The following is a 20,521-nucleotide window of genomic DNA, read 5'->3' on the forward strand; positions in this document are numbered from 1 at the left end:
AGTAATATCTATTTAAGGTTACAGTGATTACATTACAAAAATGGGGCGGACGCGCGACGGCACGCGTCCGAACCCTTATACCCGCACTTCACTCTCCGAAAGTTGTCCTAGTGGAAGTTCGACCGAAGTCGGTCAAGGTCGCAGTTTTTCGAATAGCGTTCGCACAGCCGGGAATTTCATACGCGTGCACGCTTCTCAACCTCGCGTATTATAACTACGTGCGTGTTTTAAACACAAAAAAAATTAAAGCCAAATGGAGAAAAAGGAGATGGTGGATGATTGCAATGCACCGGAATAGATCAATGTTAGTAAATAAGACATTTTATGTTGAATCGAGGCTTCACTGTCACTAATAAATAATAAACAGGAAACGTTCAAGTGTGCAACTAATGAATAATTTCTATTATTTTTTAAGGAAAAGTATGGAAAGTCAATTTGCTGAATTGAGATTTTATATACAATATATAGCTTAGGTCTTTCTCTTTATGATACATGCAAAATTGACTGCGGATTTTTGCGGTTTTTAACACATTGCATACCTTAAAAATGTATTATTCTTAAAAATGGGACGGGGCTTAGTCGCGAAAGTTACGACCTAAAAATTTGTTCAGAATCACCAAATATACACATATTTAAAAAAAAACGATACCGGGTATGATAAAATGCTAGTCAAATACTTTTTCTTAATATAAAACAGCAAATTTGTGACATATACAATTTTTTTTTTTTACGCTACGCGGCTAAATTTTTTTATTACGCTACGCACGGCCGTTAAACACGGAATTCCTCTTCCTCGGGCCTACAATTAAAGAAATGTTAACGTCAAATTTAAAATACAGTTTTGTAATGATTGTAATTTTTTAATAATATGGTTACCGTGGTAAAATCAGTAAACGTCAAATTGTGGATCGCGTACTAATGAAATAAAATAAAAATTTGTTTGGAATGACTAAATATATACATATTTAAAAAAACGATACCGAGTATGATAAAATGCTAGTCAAATACTTTTTCTTAATAAAAAACAGCAAATTTGTGACATATACAATTTTTTTTTTTACGCTACGCGGCGAAATTCGCACGACCGTTCAACACGGAATTCCTATTCCTCGGGCCTACAATTAATATTATATATTTGACTAAGAGCACTTATGGAATCAACTAAAGTGGTGAAATAATTTTGGCCGTCCAGATCGGGCAAAAATACCAAACAGTGGCGCGATCGTGAAGACGCCCATATTAAAATTGAATCGTTCTATCTCAGTTTGCGATAAACCATCTCTATCTCTCTCTCTCGTCACGCGAGAGAGCGAAAGGGGAAGTATCTCGCCGCTCGCGCTCGAAGCGTCTTCGGGTATTACTTTCGGAAAGCGAGGGAATTTTTGGAGGCGACGAAGTCGGCCGCCTCGACCAAAATTACCCCCAGTTTACCTCCCGTTCGCGGTGACCTCGGAGAACTTGCGAGAGATTTTAGCGCGGGGACAACCGAGCTCGACCGAAGTAAGCCCGAATTTTCACATTATATTTCCCGTCCTTGGCCAACTGTCGCCTACTTTCGGAGAGTGAAGTGGAAGCATTACAAGCTTGCCGGTCGAGAGAGCGAAAACCGTCACAACACTGCCACTTCAGCGCCGACCAGTTTTGGTCATAACAAATCTATATTGGCATCCATACGGCTCCGGCCCTAGCAATTTACAATTGCGAACTATAACCAGGGGAAGGTATGGGGGCCTTGGCGCTGCTGTTGATTAAATGCTGGCGACACAAAAGTAGCAAAGTCGTGACGCATGGTGTGGCGGCGCCGCTTCTGGGAGCGCGTGTAGGGCTCCATGAGGCGTGAAGGCGCGGCCTCCAGTGACGCGCGGCGTGCTTCGCTCCAAGCAGAGTGGAACACGTGAAGACCCAGGTGGCGCGTAGGGCTCCAGGGGCGCGAGAAGAACGGGCATGTCCGGGAGCACCTTTCGGGGCCCTGTGGTGCGTCGGTGCAGCTACACAGGGCGCGCGCGTGACGGGCTCCGAACATGCGGTTCGAGCTCGGAGTCGCGGGGGCGTAGCCCTACGGGTGCGTGACGGGTCACGCGTGGTCCACTCGAGCCTGGTCTACGGCAGCACTTCGGTGGCTTCTCGCTGGAGGCGCGTGGTGCTTCCTGGGTCACGTGGTCGGCGGCGGCGGCTGTTAGCGGCGACGGTGGCTGACGATGGCGGCTCATGGTCGAAGGCGCAGGCCCATCGTCTTGGTGGTCCGCCAGCTCCAGTCTGGATCCAAGCACCGGCGGGGTGGCAGCAAATAGCTCAGCAGCGGCTCGGCTTTTGTACTGCAGCGGCGTCTGTGTCTGTCATTTTGAATCTGACTCCATGTGTTCCGAGTATCACGTCGGCGTCAACAATTTAGGGGCTGTGATGATGGCGGTTGGCAATGAGACACAGATTGAGCCGCTGCAGTAATATTTATTTAAGATAAACGGTTTACATTATAAGAATGGGGCGGACGCGCGACAGCACGCGTCCGAACCCTTACAAGCTTGCCGGTCGAGAGAGCGAAAACCGTCACAACAATGCCACTTCAGCGCCGACCAGTTTTGGCCATAACAAATCTATATTGGCCCCCATAAATCAAAATATTAATAAAAAAAAAACAACCACTTACTGGGCAGCTTTAGCCTCTAACAGAGAAAAAGCTAAAATTACATCCCAGGTTCTAAACCAAAAATTCTTGGATTATCTTTCAAAAGAAATCAAAAAGAAACATTATGGAATCGATTCCGAAAATATATTTTAAAATATGTCATTTCAATAAAATCATATCGGAATATATTTTAACCGCTAGATATACATATATTTTTTACGGAATACATTTCCACGAGTAGATATATATTTTTTACGGAATACATTTCCACAGGTAGATATACATTTATTTAATTGATTATAGTTTTAGAACTTTCAATAAATCAAGTCCAAAATACAAACAAAGCAAACTCAACTTTCAGGGGGAAATAAGCATCCTAATTATAATTAGTTAGAACATACATTAGTCTTTGGGGCAAGATGGTGACGGGTACCAATTAGTCACAGATTGAGCCGCTGTAGTAGTATTTTATTGAAGTATTAAGGTTGCATGGTGTTTATATTTTGGAAAGGGTCACGAGCCCGCGACCGCGCGCGAACGGGCCGAGGGCTGCCAAGTTATGGCCATAACAAAATCTATATTCAAATATAAATAAGTGTAGGCCTCTTACAAGTCCAAGTTAAAAATGTTTCTCTCAGGGGTAAATAAGCGGAAAAAGAAGTACAGACAGTCTCATCTTGCATATTACTACATAATTTGTCTGCACTTCGATATTATACCATGCTTTAAAAATATGATAGCTATCCCCATTGATTTACTACGGACTTCTGATATAAGAGTGTTTGTCGTTGTATATTCAAACCGAATTTTGGTCAATAAGAAGTTTCAGTAGAAGATTTCGTATCAAGTAAGGTGATTTTATGAATTTCACCAAAAAAATCGGCAACCACAGCAACCAAAAACATTTGTGCCGCTTATAGTTAAGTTTTACCGGTTTGTCAACTTAGAAAATGGTTCAAAAAATTTAAATCTGGATTTTTTTGTTTGGAAGTCAAACCTAGAAGGAGGACACCAAAAATCATCCATGATACCGCATAGCTGCAGAAATTGAAGTCATTACAAAGTTGTCGATTCAGGAGTTAACAGATAAGACCAGATATTCATGGTCTAGCATTCAAAGAAGTTTTAAAAATATTGGGAAGGCGTGGAAACAAGGCGACGCAAGAATCACGTGAAAAAAAGTTAATACTCTGTATATTTGTTCAAATTGAAATTTTTATTGATCTAAAAACTCTACATCAACAAAATTTAATATATTTCTTTCAATCGATTTATTTTTATAATATATATATAGTGAAAACAATATTTTCCTTTTCAGTTTTAATTTGCAATTGAAAGGGTAAATAGTTTATTGTTAATGTTTTTTGTTGTTTATTTAAGGAAAATATTTCTTTAGACTTGTCTGCAGTACTATTAGATACTCTTTCATAGCAACTAAAATATCATCTAGTCTAGTATTACTTAGCTATAATTGCTTTTAGGATAATATCCAAATAAAAGTCAACTTAATGTAATTGATTTGTTAATGTAAAGCTTTTTTATATAACTATTTTATGTTTAAATAAGTATTCTCATTTTTTATAATAAATTTATTTATTTATTTTGTCGAATTTTATGGTGATAGTTTTTAGCGTTAAGACCAGCTAATGAAAATTCGTTCATAACCTCTCGGCTGTCACCCTAAATATGGCCAAAAGTTTACTTAACGTTTCTAATTTAGCACTGACGTGCTTTTACAGAAGTTATGCTGTAAAATCAACTGCATCTACAGGTTATATGATGATACTTATCTTCTGCAATGCAGCAACATAATCTATTCTAATATATACAATATACTTATATCCAGCGCTGATGGGGCTTGGAAAGGGCAAGAAAGTTGGACCTAAGGGTGCTACAGTAGAAAAGATCAAACTTCCTGTAGAAACCGATACGTACAAGCTAGTCAATTATTTGTGCGGCAGCAATTTAAAATCCGAAGGGGGAGAAGATCTTCAGGTATGTTTTTATATGGTACATTAGTCAATGTATGGATTGTCACTTTTGTGTATTCAAATTAAATAGACTGCACGATTTTTGCCATAATGATAACTCAATTACAAGTTGTATCAACTTTTTTTTTATAATACTTAAAAACGATTTTTAATTAAAATTTTATTTTCTGTTGGACCCATAGCCCTTTGTGGCAAATATCTCTTTATAATGTGGACTCATTTTATGGCACATGCCACTAATGTTGTAGCTTTTGAATTAACTATATAGCATTAAATATTATATTGTTTTTTTAAGAATTGCGTGTTGCGCGTAAGTAAATGAAAAAGAGGATATCAAACTAAAATAGTTCGCATAATTTATTACTTATAAATTAACATTAATTTCAGATAAAACCTGATAGTGAATATCCGGACTGGCTGTGGGAATTAAACATGGGTAAATCGCCACCGTTAGAAGAAATGGACCCAGAGTCCAGAGAATATTGGATCCGAGTAAGAAAAATGGGTAAGCATCGACAAGATAAACTTAAAAAGATGAAGAAGCAAAGATTGATATAAAAAATCAGTAAAAGGATGTATCTGTATAAGTTTATAACATAGGATAATAACAAAACTGTTTAAAAATTCTTAATGTATTTTATTTATTATAATGGAGTTGTTATGGTTTGAGTTCCCCATCCGATTGAACTGCTTGCTTCGGCTAAATGCTCTCGTACTACTCGATCGAGGATAGCCTGAAAATGTATACAAAAATATTCTATTTATTTAAAATCTGATCGTTAATACTTTAGATAAAGTGTATGTGCCACACAACCCGTAACAGTGAAGTGTCTTGTTATTAGCTAATCAAAATTTTACAGATAGTACATTTATGTTTAACTTTATAGAAAGGTCAAAATTTATTAATTTCAAAGGTTGAACTAATTTTAAATAGCTTCATACCTGAATATCTCTGCATCCTTTGAGAGCCGTTTCTAACACTTTTGGGATGTGATCATTATGAAATCTCTGCGACATTGTCAGCAATGCAATACTGCCTGAAAATTTAAATACAACTTAGTATTTTATTATTATTTCAAAATCAATATTACATCTGAAGAATTCTGTTTAACATGAGTCCAACATGAATTTATTTTTTCCCTAGAACTTTTTAATATTAATAATATTAGTACTCGAGATAAGTCAATGTATACTAACATTTTGAGTATTGGTAATGTATCAAGTAAAAAAAGAAGAACGATGCTCAGTGTCTATGAAATAGATATTATTTGGTAATGCAAGAGCATCTGTCGGCAATATAAAAGAATTCTTGAATTTCTTAAAAATGCGAAAGAAAACTTGTGCAAAGGAGGTCAGTCAAATTATACCGCTAGTTGGTAGTGCTGCAACTGTGAGTGTCGGTCCACCGTTTATTTCTTCGCGATGTGTAATATCTATGAGTGGAATGTTTCCACTGGCCAAACTTGCCGTACAAGCGCAAACATACTCCCTTATAGGTATTCCGGCATCGATTAAAGCGAGCGTTGCGGCATTTACGCATGCACAATAATTCCCGCCGTCGGCCTGAAATTAAATCAAATTGTAGTTTAAAAGATACAAAATTCCTTAAGACATGAAGCCGTATTTTACCTGTAAAACTTCTACATATATGTCGATCTGTGAGCGTGGATATAGCTCGATTTTAATCGCCGCGCTTAAAGCTTGCTTGAGATGCAACGACATCTCTTGAGACTTTCTATCCCCTCGTGGACGGTTCTTTCTTTCGCCTGAAATTAGCAATTGAATCGTATAATATAAGAAATAATAAGAGTATGATTAAGGTATGTGGCAATAAAAAAATTAACCCATCCCGTACGGAAGGGAGAAGAATCGCCAGCGTTCCGAACGGGGGTTCATTTTGTCCCCTCGACTATTCTCGAAATTATGATACTTTTTCAACAGAAAATTATTTATCTAATCATCTAACATGTGTTTCCATACATATTTACTTTTATAAAACGAATAAAATCTCTTTTTATTAAAATTTTTTGCAAATTATAGTCATATTTTTCGGCGACATCTCTGACCAAAGAACGATCGGCGATTGAGGGGTGTCTACGGTGTTTACATGTCAGTGCTTGTTGCAGCGTTTCTTAAACACTGACTAATAAAAAATATTTTAGTAATAACATACTATTTATATATAACTTATTATTGTTAAAAATAATATTTGCACAAGAAATAAAAATAATTCACATTTTTTTTTTAAATAATGTATTTATAATATAAAATACAAAATAACAAAAATAATATATTTATATTTAGGATAATAATATAAATATTTCATTTATTCTATGCGTGAATCTTGTAGACAATTTGGACATGACAATATGTTCAACTGGTGCTTGTGAACCGTACATATCGCTTTTTTGCAGGTGGTGCAAAAAAATCGAATCTGTCCTGATTTCTAGGGCAAAAGCTGCACTTACTTCTCCTAACCTCTTCAACGCGATTTTCACGGAGTATTGTCAGTGGAGTAACAGTTTCAGCGTTAGTTGCTTGATCATTAAGTGTGAAACCATATTGAAATATTTATGAAACGATATCCCACTATTTTTTCGCAAATTTTTGTTCTCCTTAATAAGCTCCATGGCTAATTCTTTAATAAAAAATTGATGTCGACTACGATCATTTTTCCGCCAATCTGGATACTTTGTTATCCAAACTATATATGCGTTTAAAACAGCCATATCTATTATCTCCATGAAAAATCTGAACAGCCATCTTCTCGAAGCCCTGACATAAGAATATAGTGCCTTCATTCTGTCACCTGTATCCTACGCCTCCTTTGGTTCGATTATAATGCAAAATTATTTCTGGCCTCTTCCTCGCATTTGCTTCTACCCTTGTATCGCGGAACTCTGTTGTAATTATTCAAACAGACTGCTTTAAATTTATTAAATATCGAGTGTAGTGGTTCAAATTTATGTTGCGATTGTTGAAATCGTAATTGTCTGATGTTTCTGTCATCAAAGCGAATTTTACTGTATAAATATACGAATCTGTCCCTTGAAATGACCATAGAAAAAAAGAATTGCTTAAAAATCTGGTTAGATGTCCATATTTCCTTTAGTGGTAGTCTACTGCCTTTGCATCTTCCAGATTTTATCAATACGCTGATGAATGTTTCTATTTCCGGTTGGTTGGTGTGGTCTTGATTGTCATTTCTAAAGACCCGATTAGTCTCCACTACTATTTCTTGAATCATCGCTGCAGTCATGAAGAGAGCGAAGGTTTCCCTGATTGTAGTCACACTGCTAGCCTCTGTTTCAAGTCCTGAAGAAGACGTGACGATATTCTGGACTCGCGTTCTGGAATTGTATTGTGGAGTTGAATGCCATTCTAGACCAGATCTTGACATGAACGTGGTGTCTTCTGGTGTAAATTCATCATCTTCGGTTTCTTCATCTTCTGATGAAGAATCGTCAGCTTCGTTATCGATTACATCATCTACATCGGTGGCATCTGAATCCAACTCTTCAAAGTCGATATCACTGTCTAAAGATTCATCGACATTGACATCATCTTCACATTCGTCTAAAAGTCTTTCTGTGTCTTGCCTGAACGACATATCCCAATATTTTATCACAATTTATACTGCAAAAAAATCACCAAATACATATAATATAATATACAACAAATAACAAAGTGTATTACCTGAAATAAAAGGTATCAGCTTTGCAAACAACGAAACACGGCAAAAGTTCGGGAGACACCGATTCGCCAGCACGTGGCTTTCTCCATACAATGATTCGTTCTAAGAAGGTATACCAACAGCATATAGCTTTCTCGTTCTAACTCATTATGGAAACCGACTTTCGACAAATTCATAACTTTCGAGTGCGAATGAACCCAAATGTTATCCTCTATACCTGCCCTTCTTGGAATTACAAAACTGATGGTCAACTCGCAAATAATAGATATGTTACCACAAATTTATATTTTAAATCGTTATACGATTTCGTATAACGGTTTAAAATGACTAATTACAGGATTGCATAAGATGTGGGTCTATTAATGGTAGTAATTAAAAAGTTACAGTGAAAAACAAATTCTTGGGGTATTTTTTGGCCCAGGAAGGGTTAATCAAAACAATAACGGTTAATAGTTTTTTTTTATTCGTATCATACGAAGTCGAGATGAGGAAAATTAAAGAGGAATACCGTGGACTGCAAAAAGAAATAATCCATCATTCGTTGAAGAACTTTAGATTGCAAAACCTATCTCAGAATAAAAATTTAAACATGGTACAAAAGATTGAGCTACTATTTTCAGAATGGAAACGGTAGAAGACTCGAGATGGATGGGAATTAGCTAATGAGATAAAGTATGCCCAAAAGTATCTAAAAATCAATAAAACACGTTGAATTATAGCAGACAGGATATAAAAACAATGAATTACCTGTTGAGAATGTAGCCATGCTGTATTGACAATTCACTACCGCTGTTTCTTGTAAGGTTTTATTCTTACTAGCTACCTTTTAAACACAAAAATGATTATCGTATCAGTTTACTTAAAACAAAAACAGCTATTTTCTTAAATGGATATAGGTGTTTTTTCATTTTATTAAGGTGACCAGATTTCGAAAACATGTTTGAGAACAAAATTTTGGAGGGGATCAATCCTCAAGGTAAGACGTCTGGTCACCTTAATTCTATTAAACATTGTGTATACTTCGTGCGGTCCATAGACGGCGACCAGAACTTTTGTGTTGCCCATTTGCAGATATGCGCTTCCGTCAGCCTGCGTGAAAACTCCCATGTGGCATTTTATCTGACGCAGTTCCGTCGCTCGTCTGCCGTCTTTTCTCAGTCCTTGCTCAGATATCAAATCTCTGTCGCTCATATTGCTATAGAAAAATAGGAAAATAGAGCTTATATTGCACTATATCAATGAATGAGAATATATCTTGAACTTACGCTGATAAAGTATAGAAAGACTGCTCAATTGAAAAGCGAAGGCTAAGGCAACAAGTTTGACACTTAACCTAAGAACAAAACCGGGCGGCTATTGTTACCATTTGTTAAATGTGTTGTTCAGTATTACCCCAATTTAATATAAGATTACAAAAAAATCTACATGCATTGATAATAATTGTATTGTATTTGCAACAATAATTATTTTGGTGATCACTAAAAAAAATATGTTTTTAAAAAACAAATATATATTAAAATAATACATACGGAAAATATGAACAGTATTAACTTATATTATATATAATAATGCCTAGACCACAATGTGTCCACAGACTGCGGGTACCTTGATGAGAACAAACTAATATTATCCGACTGATGATTAGGAATTCGTATAGCTGTGTTCATTAGTATTATCTAGTACTCTTGCTCTTGCATGTGGTACTTACATGTGGTAACAATAATTGAGAATTCTTGCTTGTGACATGCAAAAACAATGTTATTTCGTCATTTTAAAAGCAACCGAAAAATCATATCCCAACATACTTTAGTGGATGGATAGTGACGGGTGGTAATTAAACAAGATTGGTTACTGCAGTAGTATTTTTTGAATATGTATTAAAATATTTACATGTTTGTTATTGATGTAAGAGATTGGCGGACGAGGCTCCGCCGGTTTTCGTTTTCCCATCAAGGAGCATCAAATAACGGGTTGCTCTAGGCCGCCATCACGTCAGTGCTACCAGAAGGCCGCCTAATTTTTCCCATATTTAATATAATGGATTCCTTAGGGAAGCCTAGTGTATCTTTAATAAAGCCGTTTTCCTAAAACAAAATTAAAAGCTACCCGCCGCGCCACGCTGGAATGCCAGCGATCTCAAAGCCGCTAGAGGAAAAATATAAATGTATAATTTACTAATCCTTAATATCCCAGTGTGTGATTTATTTACAATATAGGCTTATGCATATCTAGTACATCTTCTATTATTATTATACAGAACTTTTGAAAGAAATTATTTAGCAACATCGCTTCCACACCAACACAAATACATACTTTATACTACCTATAGTATTGCTGCCTTTGTAAATCAAAATAATTTTGATTCTGTGACGTGACGTGCGGGGGAATCTGGCATGGTGTGACACCTTGTTACATAGAGGAGAGGGGGGGGATTAAAATTTCACGAAAACCCTGTGACATAATTTATGAAAGCCAACTAACCACCAGACGTTTCGTTGCAACTGGAGACGGTTTTTATTATTAGCGCATTTTTACAAATAAAATTTGAGTCTACTGCTTTAACTCGAACTGATTTACCTGTCTAAATCTTACAAATTGGGTTACCAGTCTATATTTGAAGCTCCTGCAGCATAATTTAAAGATGCTGCAGGAGTTTAAAAAATGGTTCGGAAATTTTTGTTTCTTTAAAATGTCTGTATTGTGTTTTGAACTCCTGCCAATAATCACGAACGAACAAAAATTAACGATATACGTTCTTTTTTAGCTCCCGCAGCATCCCTAAACAATAAAATATTTTTGGGGTGACATTTTTTTAGCTCTTGCAGCATCTGTCAATAAACAAAAATGTTCGTGATGACCTTTTTTAACTCCCACAAGCATCCGGCATACAACCTAGCATATATTTTTTTTAATTATATATTTAAAAACATAAATTGGTTCGCGGGCTGGAAAAATAAATATGTGAGCAGCCAGTTAAATAGCGCTGCTTGGGCTTATATAAAAGTTCAACACTTCTAAGTAGTTGGCGCCCCGAGCGACATTTTTTATACTAAATTGTAATTTATTAGCGATTGATTATATGCATAGATTTTCAACAGCAAAGTTTGTCTCTAATCCTTAATAAAATATATTTTAATATGTGGACTGATTAGTTAATAAGCTCTAAATACAAAAACGGTATAGTACTTGTGCTCAGCGATTAACGGCCAACGATCGACTGACTTACAAAACGTCAGTCTTCCGAACGCTGCAAGACAGCATTTGCAATGGGTAATCAGCGATAAGTAAGTGTAACCACAACAATCATATTAAATAAAAAAAAATGTTTTATGAAAGTTTATTAGTATTTATTTAAAGTTATCGTGAGTTGTCCTAATAATGAACAATTTTTCCCATGAATTAAGTGAAATCAACTAATTACATACCTATATTTTTATTTCTACTATTTTCAACATTACCTGCTCAAAGTTACATTATATTTGGACCAAATAGCAAGTCTCATATTTGACGTTTGTCCCGCTTCGTCGTTGCAATGGCGTTGCCACATTTTTTCAAAATTGGTATTATGTCAATCCGTTTTATGATTCTTAAACATGTTTTTTATTCATAATATCAATATATTATACAATATAAACTTACACTAATACAATTTAAATGGAGAATTATGTTTTACCTATGTATTTTGAATACATCTTGAATGAATAACAATAAGTGACAGTAGAATGCTGCTATTTTGCTTTTCAGTAGCAACAGAAACCATGCTGTTAAACAATATTTTTTAAGTTATAACATATTGTATATACAGTGGTAAAAAAAAATATATTGTGCAATTGTTATCTTCGATGGGAATTTTACACTTATGGAAACTCCAAACCGAATATTCACATACCGAACTTATCGTCCATATTTAAGAGAAGAAGAAATTAGAAAGAAAAGAAATTAACTTTGTTATTAATTTTAGAAATATAAAAAATAAAATTGATCATTTCCAATTAACTAGATGAATAATTGATTGAAAAAGCTGCTGCCTTCATTTTGAGCGTCCGATTTGGTTTAGCTAAGCAGTAACCTGAATATTCTAGAGCTATCGATCTTTGATACAATTCGGATACTTCAACGACGTAGTACTCCAGCAAGAACACACGTGTATATATTATTATAGCACCAAATGTACAATGGCTATATAACTTTGTAATTATAAAAATAAATGCGTGTTCCGTCCATCCAGATTCCGAACGAATCTATTTAAATCAAGAATTTTCGAATAAGTGTTTTATTTGAATTAGATATTCCTTTTAGATATTAAACTTCATTTTTCCAGAACCTGATATTGAAGACGACAAACAAACATTTGAATCCTTTGACACGATTGAAAGTAAAGCTGAGGTAAATTTAATTTAATAAGTAATCACATAGTATGTAACACTTAAATGTTTTCTTTCTTTATAGTTTTCTGTAAAAGGCGAATATTGTGACAACAGTGAAGATGCGTGTATAGATAATGTGAACGACATGTTCGAAATAGGTATATTGTATACTATTACATTTTATTATATTATTTTAAGTATTGACTATGATATGATTTCAGAAACGCACGATGTCAAAGATAATATACATAAAATTAATACAATCGGTGAAAATTTTTCATCTCATCAAATTTATAATGTCCAAGTTGCAACGCATGTAATAGTATAATTGGTACAAATTTCTATGTATTTAAATATTTACAACTTTTCTAAGAAATAAAATTTATATTTTAGAAACGAGAAAGAGAAAGAAGTGATACGCTCCACAATTCTTATAAATTTGAGTGTAACAAATGTGGAAAAGCATTCAAATTTAAAAGCAAACTCTTAACGCATATGCAAATTCATAGCGACGCTCGTAATTTTGAATGCGACAATTGTGGAAAAACATTCAAATTTAAAAACAAACTTTCACTTCATATTCACACTCATTATGACACTTGTGTGTTTAAATGTAATAATTGTGAAAAATCGTTTAAAAATATACCAACACTTTCACAGCATATGAAAACTCATGCTTGTAACTTTAAATGCGAAACGTGTGGTAAAATATTCAAAACAAATAAAAAACTTTTAACTCATACGAAAACTCATGGTGAGGCTCGTAACTTCGAATGTGAAAAATGTGGTAAAACATTAAAAACTATTCAAAATCTTCTGAACCATATGAAAACTCATAGCCATGCTCGTAACTTTGAATGTGAAAAATGTGGTAAAACTTTTAAAACTAACAGTATACTTTCAGCTCATATGAAAACTCACAGCGATGCTCGTAACTATGAATGTGAAAAATGTAGTAAAACGTTCAAGTTTAAGGGAGCTTTTTCACAACATATACACACACATGCTAACACTCGTGACTTTGATTGTAATAATTGTGAAAAATCATTTAAAAATAAATCCTTACTTACTCGCCATATGAAAACTCATCTCGATGCTCGAATCTTTGAATGTGAAAAATGTGGTAAAACATTTAAAACTAAACAATATCTTTCGCATCATATGAAAACGCATAACGATGTTCGTAACTTTGAATGTGAAAAATGTGGTAAAGCATTTAAAATTAAGAAATATCTTACAAAACATATGGATACTCATAGTGACGATCGTGTCTTTGAATTTAAAAAATGTTAAAAAGTAATCTCTAATTTTGTTATGATAATTAATAAAACTTAATTATGAAAAATCATAATAATACCTTTACACTATAAGTAATAAATTTGGTAAAGATAACAAAAAGTTTCTAATAAGACTTAAAAAATAAATCTGCAAAAACATCACTTTTTTCACAAATGTTAATAAATATGTATTTATTTTAGGTACATAAGCTATTGTGTCTAATTGTGGAAATCTATCAAGATATATTGGTTATTTTTTGAATAAATACAATAAATAAAAATAGTGCTTTCTGTTTCTATTAACCATGCGTAGAAGGTGATACAACATTCAAAATTAAAGGGAATATTTTAAAACATATTAATGGTATTTAACATGCAAAACTAAAAAAATATCAATATAAATAGGGTAGATTAATGTTTATAAAACAGTGTTCAAAAGGATTTTTTATATTGTAATTTTATTTTATTATCTACTGTAAATATTTTTGATCTCTACTTTTTTAATTATAAACAATATGACCAATAAGATTGGAAATAACGAACTTGATCGAAATATTTAGAAGTGTATTTTTAAGAAAGATTTTATATAAAAGTATTTTTAAGAAAGACTTCGATATATAAAAGTTTCCTGCAAAATATTATATATTTGCCATATTTTTGTATCATAATAAAGTGTTGATATCAAACTGATATGATGCAGATGTTCTGTGTTTTCATTTCACTCCGATGAATCTGACATATTTGATATGAACTATAAATAATAAAAAATTGTTATTAGTGCTTTCATAATAAATAATAATTTGGAATATAAATGTGAAAAGTACTTATTTCGTAATTACAATATTCTTCGTCTGATTCCGATTCGAACATTTCAATCACGTCTTCGTTATCGGAGAGAAATTCTACATCCTCAAATTCAAGATCCGATTCATCAGAATCATTATTTCTTTCGGCTATCGCTATAATATTTAAACTAAATTTAGTTTATAATAAAATAATTAAATGAAATAAAAATACAAAATAGCGTTGTTAAATTGAAACATAATTGAGAAGCGCATGAAGGCAAACAAATATTGACGCACGATTAAAACGCCGTCTGATGCGTACGTCAGAACGTGAGGCCTTACCCTAGCTTTCTGGCTTTGCCATACGCACTTGTGTATCTCGCTTGCACACCTAAAAGGGAATTCGTGCGAAAGAAAATGGGATATACTCACCCATCTATTTCTTGCGAAATTATCTGACAAAGTGGTACTACATGGGCGCATAAAAATTTAAAAAACTATAGCATTCAGTGATTTCTTGCGAGGTGCAAATGTTTTTTTAAATTTTCTATAGAGTATATGGAGTATTGGACAAAGCCATATAACCTAAAATTAGCTTCGTCTGTAAAGATTTTTTATTATTAAAATCAGAAACAATTTCGAGATGATCTGGATAACAATTCAGCCAACTAACGACGATAACAATTCAGCCAACTAACGACGGCTACAATAGTATACAACCTTTGAAATCTCCTAAATCGCATCGCCCGACAAAAAAATGTCAAGGGCATTTAGAATATTTATTTTTTACTATAGTATAACCCATATTACCAATGAATCGATTATAATTTTTTTTTTACAAGAATAAGCAATAACATATTATTTTCAATGTAAATACTGAGTTTGTTTTTCGGTATTATTTCATCAATTTCTGGTTTAATAGAGAAAGTAGTGATCCAGAGAGTATCTTAAAAATATTTTAATTTCACTTTTTGTATGCTATACACCGAAAAAAATTAACGTACTCTTCAACGAATAGATCATGAACGTTGAGTGTCAAATATTTTTAATTTAACAGTTATAAACTTATGAACGTGCAAAAAGTCTACTTGAATAAGTAATAATTAAAATTTTAAAAATCCAAAGATTTACTTTACATACTTTACATACACAAACAATTCGTTTCATGGAACAAAGTATTTATTTAAATGAACATATCTTTCAAAACAACTCCCTGTTAAACTGTATCCATTTTTTAATGGCTCGTATTTTTCGGGTCAGAATTTATATTGCTTCGATCAGAATTTCTATTAAATGGTCAGAATACATCGGTAAGAATAAATATTAGATTGACATAATTTATATTAATTGGTCAGAATTGTAATCAGATCGGTCAGAATTAATACTAAATGGTAAGATTTATGTTGACACATGGTCAGATTCGCTTTTTTCAGTTAGCAATAGTGTTATCGTTTAAGATTGGTACAACTGTTCGACGGCGTCCGTCGTTTACATCTTGACAGTTCTGACACGTCAACGCTGAATCAACAGCTCTTGTCAATGCCAACTATTAGACCTTTGCTAGGACCACCACTACGGTGAATGATAATCAAAGTGTAACATTCTAAAATATTTGTCTATATCTAAAATATGGTTTTCATGTATTAATAAATACAAATTTATATAGGAGAAGGGAGGTGACTCGCTACCGCTCGCGCCGACTTTCACTGTAGAACCAAACAAACTAACCTTTTTTTAATGATATTGTATTGATTTGTTTTCATTACGGTATATCTTGTAATTGTCCAGCATCATCCAATCTATGACTAACTATTCAAAAAGCGAAGACCCATATGTGAGTACCACAATTGGAATGAGATAATAAAATATGTCAACTTCAAGTTTCCTGCGTAAAATATGTGACTATGGCAGCAAGTTACTTTATTATGACCATGTGTTATTTTATTCTGACCGTTTATTATTTTTATTCTGGCCATGTAATATTTATTCTGATTATTTTGCTAAGAAAATTCTGACCGAAAATTGATTTTTTTTCTGACAAAAATTTAATTTAAATTCTGACCATTTAATTACAAGTATTTTTCAATATCTTTTTCTTTAATAAATAAATAAATATTTTTTAAATAATTACAAATCTACTTTTCTATGCTCACAATTCATTATGTTAAGACCTCAACATCGACAATTTGACAGTTCGATCATACAACATGTCATTTCCACATTTGATTAAGACTGGTAAAATATTAATTATCAATTTTATTACTTTAAGCTGTTATTTTTCTTGTAAATATACTATTGCTTAATGAAACGAACCTAACGCGTTTAGAGTTGCCAACTTTTTCACAACTCATTTCCACATATTATCGGCATTGAACTTTTAAAATCCCTAAACCTGATTTCAAATGCATTTCTCAACATTGAGTTTATTATTGAGTAAAAATTGAATTTCGGATGAGACTGAACCATTTTAATTTTTAACTTTTGTTTTCAAAGTTGTAGTTTTAACTTGGACACTTACCATTTGATTACCCCTCTGTAGTTTAATATTATGTTATTAGTTATGAACGAGCTACGTGATGTCAACCAAAAAATAGTTACAATTTTCTAGTTTATATTTAAAAACATTATAATTTCCTTCTCGAAATAAAAAATGCTTTCAAAACAATTGAACTTTAGTGTAATATGCAATAAACTGATCCAAACTTTTTTAAGAAATGGGCCAAAATGAAATTTTGAAATGTAGTTGAACCGAGCTATAAAATAGTTTAATTGAAGTTTTCATCTGGACGATAATTCAGTTTGTAGCTTTTGTAGCAGAACTGTGAAGTTGTTTAAAATTTAACTAACTGATTTTAATAAGATTATTTTTTGCCAACATATAATTGATAGTAATAAAAATATTGTCAATGACTTTCAAATTATAAAAAAATAAAAGTATTTTAAAAAATCTAAAAGCCAGATAAGAAATGTTTTGCAGGAAAAATCGAAAGATTTTACTTCGCCCTTGACTAGCCAGGTCTACACATCTGTATCCACAGAGAAAAATATGGATGGGTTTGTAAAAGTACCAATTAATCTTAAATATGATGTAATATTGACAGAAAATTTATTTTAGGTATGTAAATTGCTTTAAATACATAAGTAGTCAAAAATATAAAATAAACTTATTTTGCGCGCTAATGTCCTGCGCACTAACGTCGGGGTTGTACTGCCGCTAATATCCCACGCGCTAACGTCGGCGCTCTAAAGTCCCTCGCGCTAATGTCAGGGTGCCTTGCGTACAGTAGTACGATAATTGATGGTTGTGTAATAAACTGATATATGTTGTCTTTGTAGAACCAGGTGTTGAAAATGATGATGTAACATTACATTCTATAATTAAAACAGAATGTTTAATTAAGGTAAGCGTTATTACATTTATAAAATAGAAGATATTTTAATTGTTCTGTTCTGTTTTAGGATGAACTCGATCGCCCTATTGAATATAATGTAGGGGAAGAAGATGACAAGTTTGAAACAGGTTAGATGATATACATATAATATTACTTTATATAATGTGCAAGTCTTTATTTATTATATAATTTTAGAAACACACGATGTTAAGGATGTGCTTATTGAAAACAATAAGAGTTCAAACAATCATATAGAAACACAAGTAATAGAGGAATCAAATAGCATCTATTAGATTGTTGTTAATCTATTATACGTTTTAGGAAGACGGAAGAGGAAATTTTGACAGCTATTTAGTTGACAATGAAGAAGAGCAATTTCTGTGCACTCATTGTCACGAATTCTTTACCGAAAAGAGAGCTCTTATAAAGCATCTTGCTTTACATTCAAATTTGTTAAACTATAAATGTGAAAAGTGTGAGAATGAAGGCAAACCGTGCATTTCATGCCAAACGAAACTTTATAAAAAATACTATGATTGTGATGTCTGCGAAAATGTATTTGAAAATAATTATGATCTTTCTCAGCATATGAATGTTCATAACGATTTTAATAGTTTGGAATGCACCAACTGTCGAAAAACATTTACGACGAAAAGTACCCTTTCACGTCATATGAAAATTCATACTGCTAATAATGATATGGAATGTACAAACTGTGGAAAAACATTCAAGACTAAAAGCTACCTTTCACAGCATATGAAATTACATAATGATATTTGTGATTTTAAATGTACCGACTGTGGAAAAACGTTTAAAACCAAAAGTTACCTTATACGGCATATGAAAATACACAGTGATATTTGTAATTTAAAGTGTAACACGTGTGGAAAATCATTCAAACATAGCTCGAATCTTACTCGACACATGTATATACATAGTGATAATACTTATTTTGAATGCGACTATTGCCAAAAAACATTCAATAGTAAGGATAACTTGAAAGCACATATGCAAATTCATTGTATTTTTTTTGATTTTGAATGCAATACATGTGGGAAAATGTTCAAATATAAATCAACACTTGCAAATCATATGTTTGTACATAATGATGATTGTCAATTACAATGTAGCGAATGTGGAAAAGCTTTCAAGTCCAAAGTTGACCTTTTACGCCATAAGAAACTTCATATGAAAAATTTAAGTTTAGAATGTGTAAAATGCGGAAGAGCGCATAAGACTAAAGGTGATCTTTCACACCATATGAAAATTCATAGTAATATTTATGATTTTGAGTGCAGAATTTGTGTAAAGGTATTCAAGACCAAAGCTTGCCTTTCACAGCATATGAAAACTCATAGTGATGTTTATTATGTTGAATGTAGAATATGTGGAAAAACCTTAAAAAATAAATCTAATCTCATAAAGCACATGTATTATATACACAGTGATAATTTTGATTTTAAATGTAGCAAATGTGGGAAAATGTTTAAAAGTAAGTCTAATCTTTTATCACATATGCATATACATAATGATATTTTTAATTTTGATTGTAACATATGTGGAAAAATGTTCAAATATAAGTCTAATCTAACACAACATATGTATAAACATAAAGAACATTTTGATTTTGAATGTGGCAAATGTGGAACAATGTTTCAAAGTAAATCTAAACTTACGTCGCATTTGCTTGTACATAGTGATAATTTTGACTTTGAATGTGAAATATGTGGAAAAATATTCAAACATAAATCTACTCTTACACAGCATATGTGTATACACGGTGATACTTTTTATTTTGAATGTGACCATTGCAGCAAAACGTTCAAATGTAAGGAAAGCCTGAAAGTTCATATGCAAATACATAACATTGGTTTTTGTTTTAAATGTAGTAAATGTGGAAATGAGTTTAAAAAAAAATCAAATCTCACACGGCATATGTATTTACACAGTGACAGTTTAGATTTTAAATGCGATAAATGTGGAAAAGCTTATAAGACCAAATATGATCTTGCTCGCCATTTGAAAATTCATTGTGAATGTAGCAAATGTGGAAAAATATTTAAAAATAAGTATTATCATTCAAAGCATATTTGTATACATAGTGATAATTTTGATTTTTAATATATTTTACCACTATCAATGATGACGTGAAAGTAAATATCGCATTGAGAAGAATCTTTCTAAGGAATTTATCATATATCGTATTCACATCATGGGAGAAGATCGTTAACGTTTATGGAATTCTAAGATTGCACTAGTAAACATAAATCAATTACTATTAAACTTCACCCTCAAACAAAAAGTGTTCTTATTTATATATATTACTCAAATTTCAATTTCGAACTATGATTTAAATTTTTTGCAAATAAAAATTATTTTATTATTTCAA

The 20,521-nt window shown here is 32.8% G+C and overlaps 5 protein-coding genes across 12 annotated transcripts; 3 read left to right on the plus strand and 2 right to left on the minus strand.

The window, feature by feature from the left end:
• Positions 1-4,233: 4,233 nt before the first annotated feature.
• On the plus strand, positions 4,234-5,243 carry mRpL54 (mitochondrial ribosomal protein L54). The gene is made up of 3 exons (XM_088190001.1): positions 4,234-4,397; positions 4,473-4,621; positions 5,005-5,243. The coding sequence occupies exons 1-3, from the start codon at positions 4,313-4,315 to the stop codon at positions 5,173-5,175; spliced, it is 405 nt and encodes a 134-aa protein (XP_088046127.1). The 5' UTR covers positions 4,234-4,312; the 3' UTR covers positions 5,176-5,243.
• Ski6 (exosome complex component Ski6) lies at positions 5,234-9,716 on the minus strand. Its single transcript, XM_088190000.1, has 7 exons — positions 9,577-9,716; positions 9,332-9,506; positions 9,059-9,134; positions 6,247-6,383; positions 5,985-6,180; positions 5,560-5,654; positions 5,234-5,351 (listed from the first exon to the last, which is right to left on the minus strand). Exons 2-7 carry the CDS (start codon positions 9,500-9,502, stop codon positions 5,262-5,264), a joined length of 765 nt encoding a protein of 254 aa, XP_088046126.1. The 5' UTR covers positions 9,503-9,506; positions 9,577-9,716; the 3' UTR covers positions 5,234-5,261.
• Positions 7,316-9,052, minus strand: LOC148232815 (uncharacterized). Its single transcript, XM_088189999.1, has 2 exons — positions 8,314-9,052; positions 7,316-8,253 (listed from the first exon to the last, which is right to left on the minus strand). Exon 2 carries the CDS (start codon positions 8,225-8,227, stop codon positions 7,454-7,456), a length of 774 nt encoding a protein of 257 aa, XP_088046125.1. The 5' UTR covers positions 8,228-8,253; positions 8,314-9,052; the 3' UTR covers positions 7,316-7,453.
• Positions 9,717-11,789: 2,073 nt separating the features above from the next.
• Positions 11,790-14,656, plus strand: LOC148232816 (uncharacterized). 4 transcript variants are annotated; one of them, XM_088189667.1, is made up of 5 exons: positions 11,790-11,871; positions 12,633-12,697; positions 12,761-12,836; positions 12,900-13,000; positions 13,072-14,656. In XM_088189667.1, exons 1-5 carry the CDS (start codon positions 11,844-11,846, stop codon positions 13,969-13,971), a joined length of 1,170 nt encoding a protein of 389 aa, XP_088045793.1. In that variant the 5' UTR covers positions 11,790-11,843; the 3' UTR covers positions 13,972-14,656. The 4 variants fall into 4 exon arrangements, with proteins under 4 accessions (XP_088045793.1, XP_088045794.1, XP_088045795.1 ...); XM_088189668.1 differs by having other exon boundaries at positions 12,900-12,994; XM_088189669.1 differs by having other exon boundaries at positions 12,900-13,009; positions 13,072-14,236.
• A 2,262-nt stretch (positions 14,657-16,918) lies between these two features.
• On the plus strand, positions 16,919-20,521 carry LOC148232817 (uncharacterized). Of its 5 annotated transcripts, XM_088190233.1 has the most exons (6): positions 16,933-16,975; positions 17,718-17,794; positions 18,077-18,141; positions 18,200-18,260; positions 18,328-18,395; positions 18,454-20,521. In XM_088190233.1, exons 2-6 carry the CDS (start codon positions 17,791-17,793, stop codon positions 20,251-20,253), a joined length of 1,998 nt encoding a protein of 665 aa, XP_088046359.1. In that variant the 5' UTR covers positions 16,933-16,975; positions 17,718-17,790; the 3' UTR covers positions 20,254-20,521. The 5 variants fall into 5 exon arrangements, with proteins under 5 accessions (XP_088046361.1, XP_088046358.1, XP_088046362.1 ...); XM_088190232.1 differs by lacking the exon at positions 17,718-17,794 and having other exon boundaries at positions 16,921-16,975; XM_088190236.1 differs by lacking the exon at positions 17,718-17,794 and having other exon boundaries at positions 16,921-16,975; positions 18,458-20,521.

The sequence above is a fragment of the Plectrocnemia conspersa genome, unplaced genomic scaffold (assembly GCF_051122295.1).
Source record: "Plectrocnemia conspersa isolate PC_06_02 unplaced genomic scaffold, ASM5112229v1 ptg000008l, whole genome shotgun sequence".
NCBI classification, from domain to species: Eukaryota; Metazoa; Arthropoda; class Insecta; order Trichoptera; family Polycentropodidae; genus Plectrocnemia; species Plectrocnemia conspersa.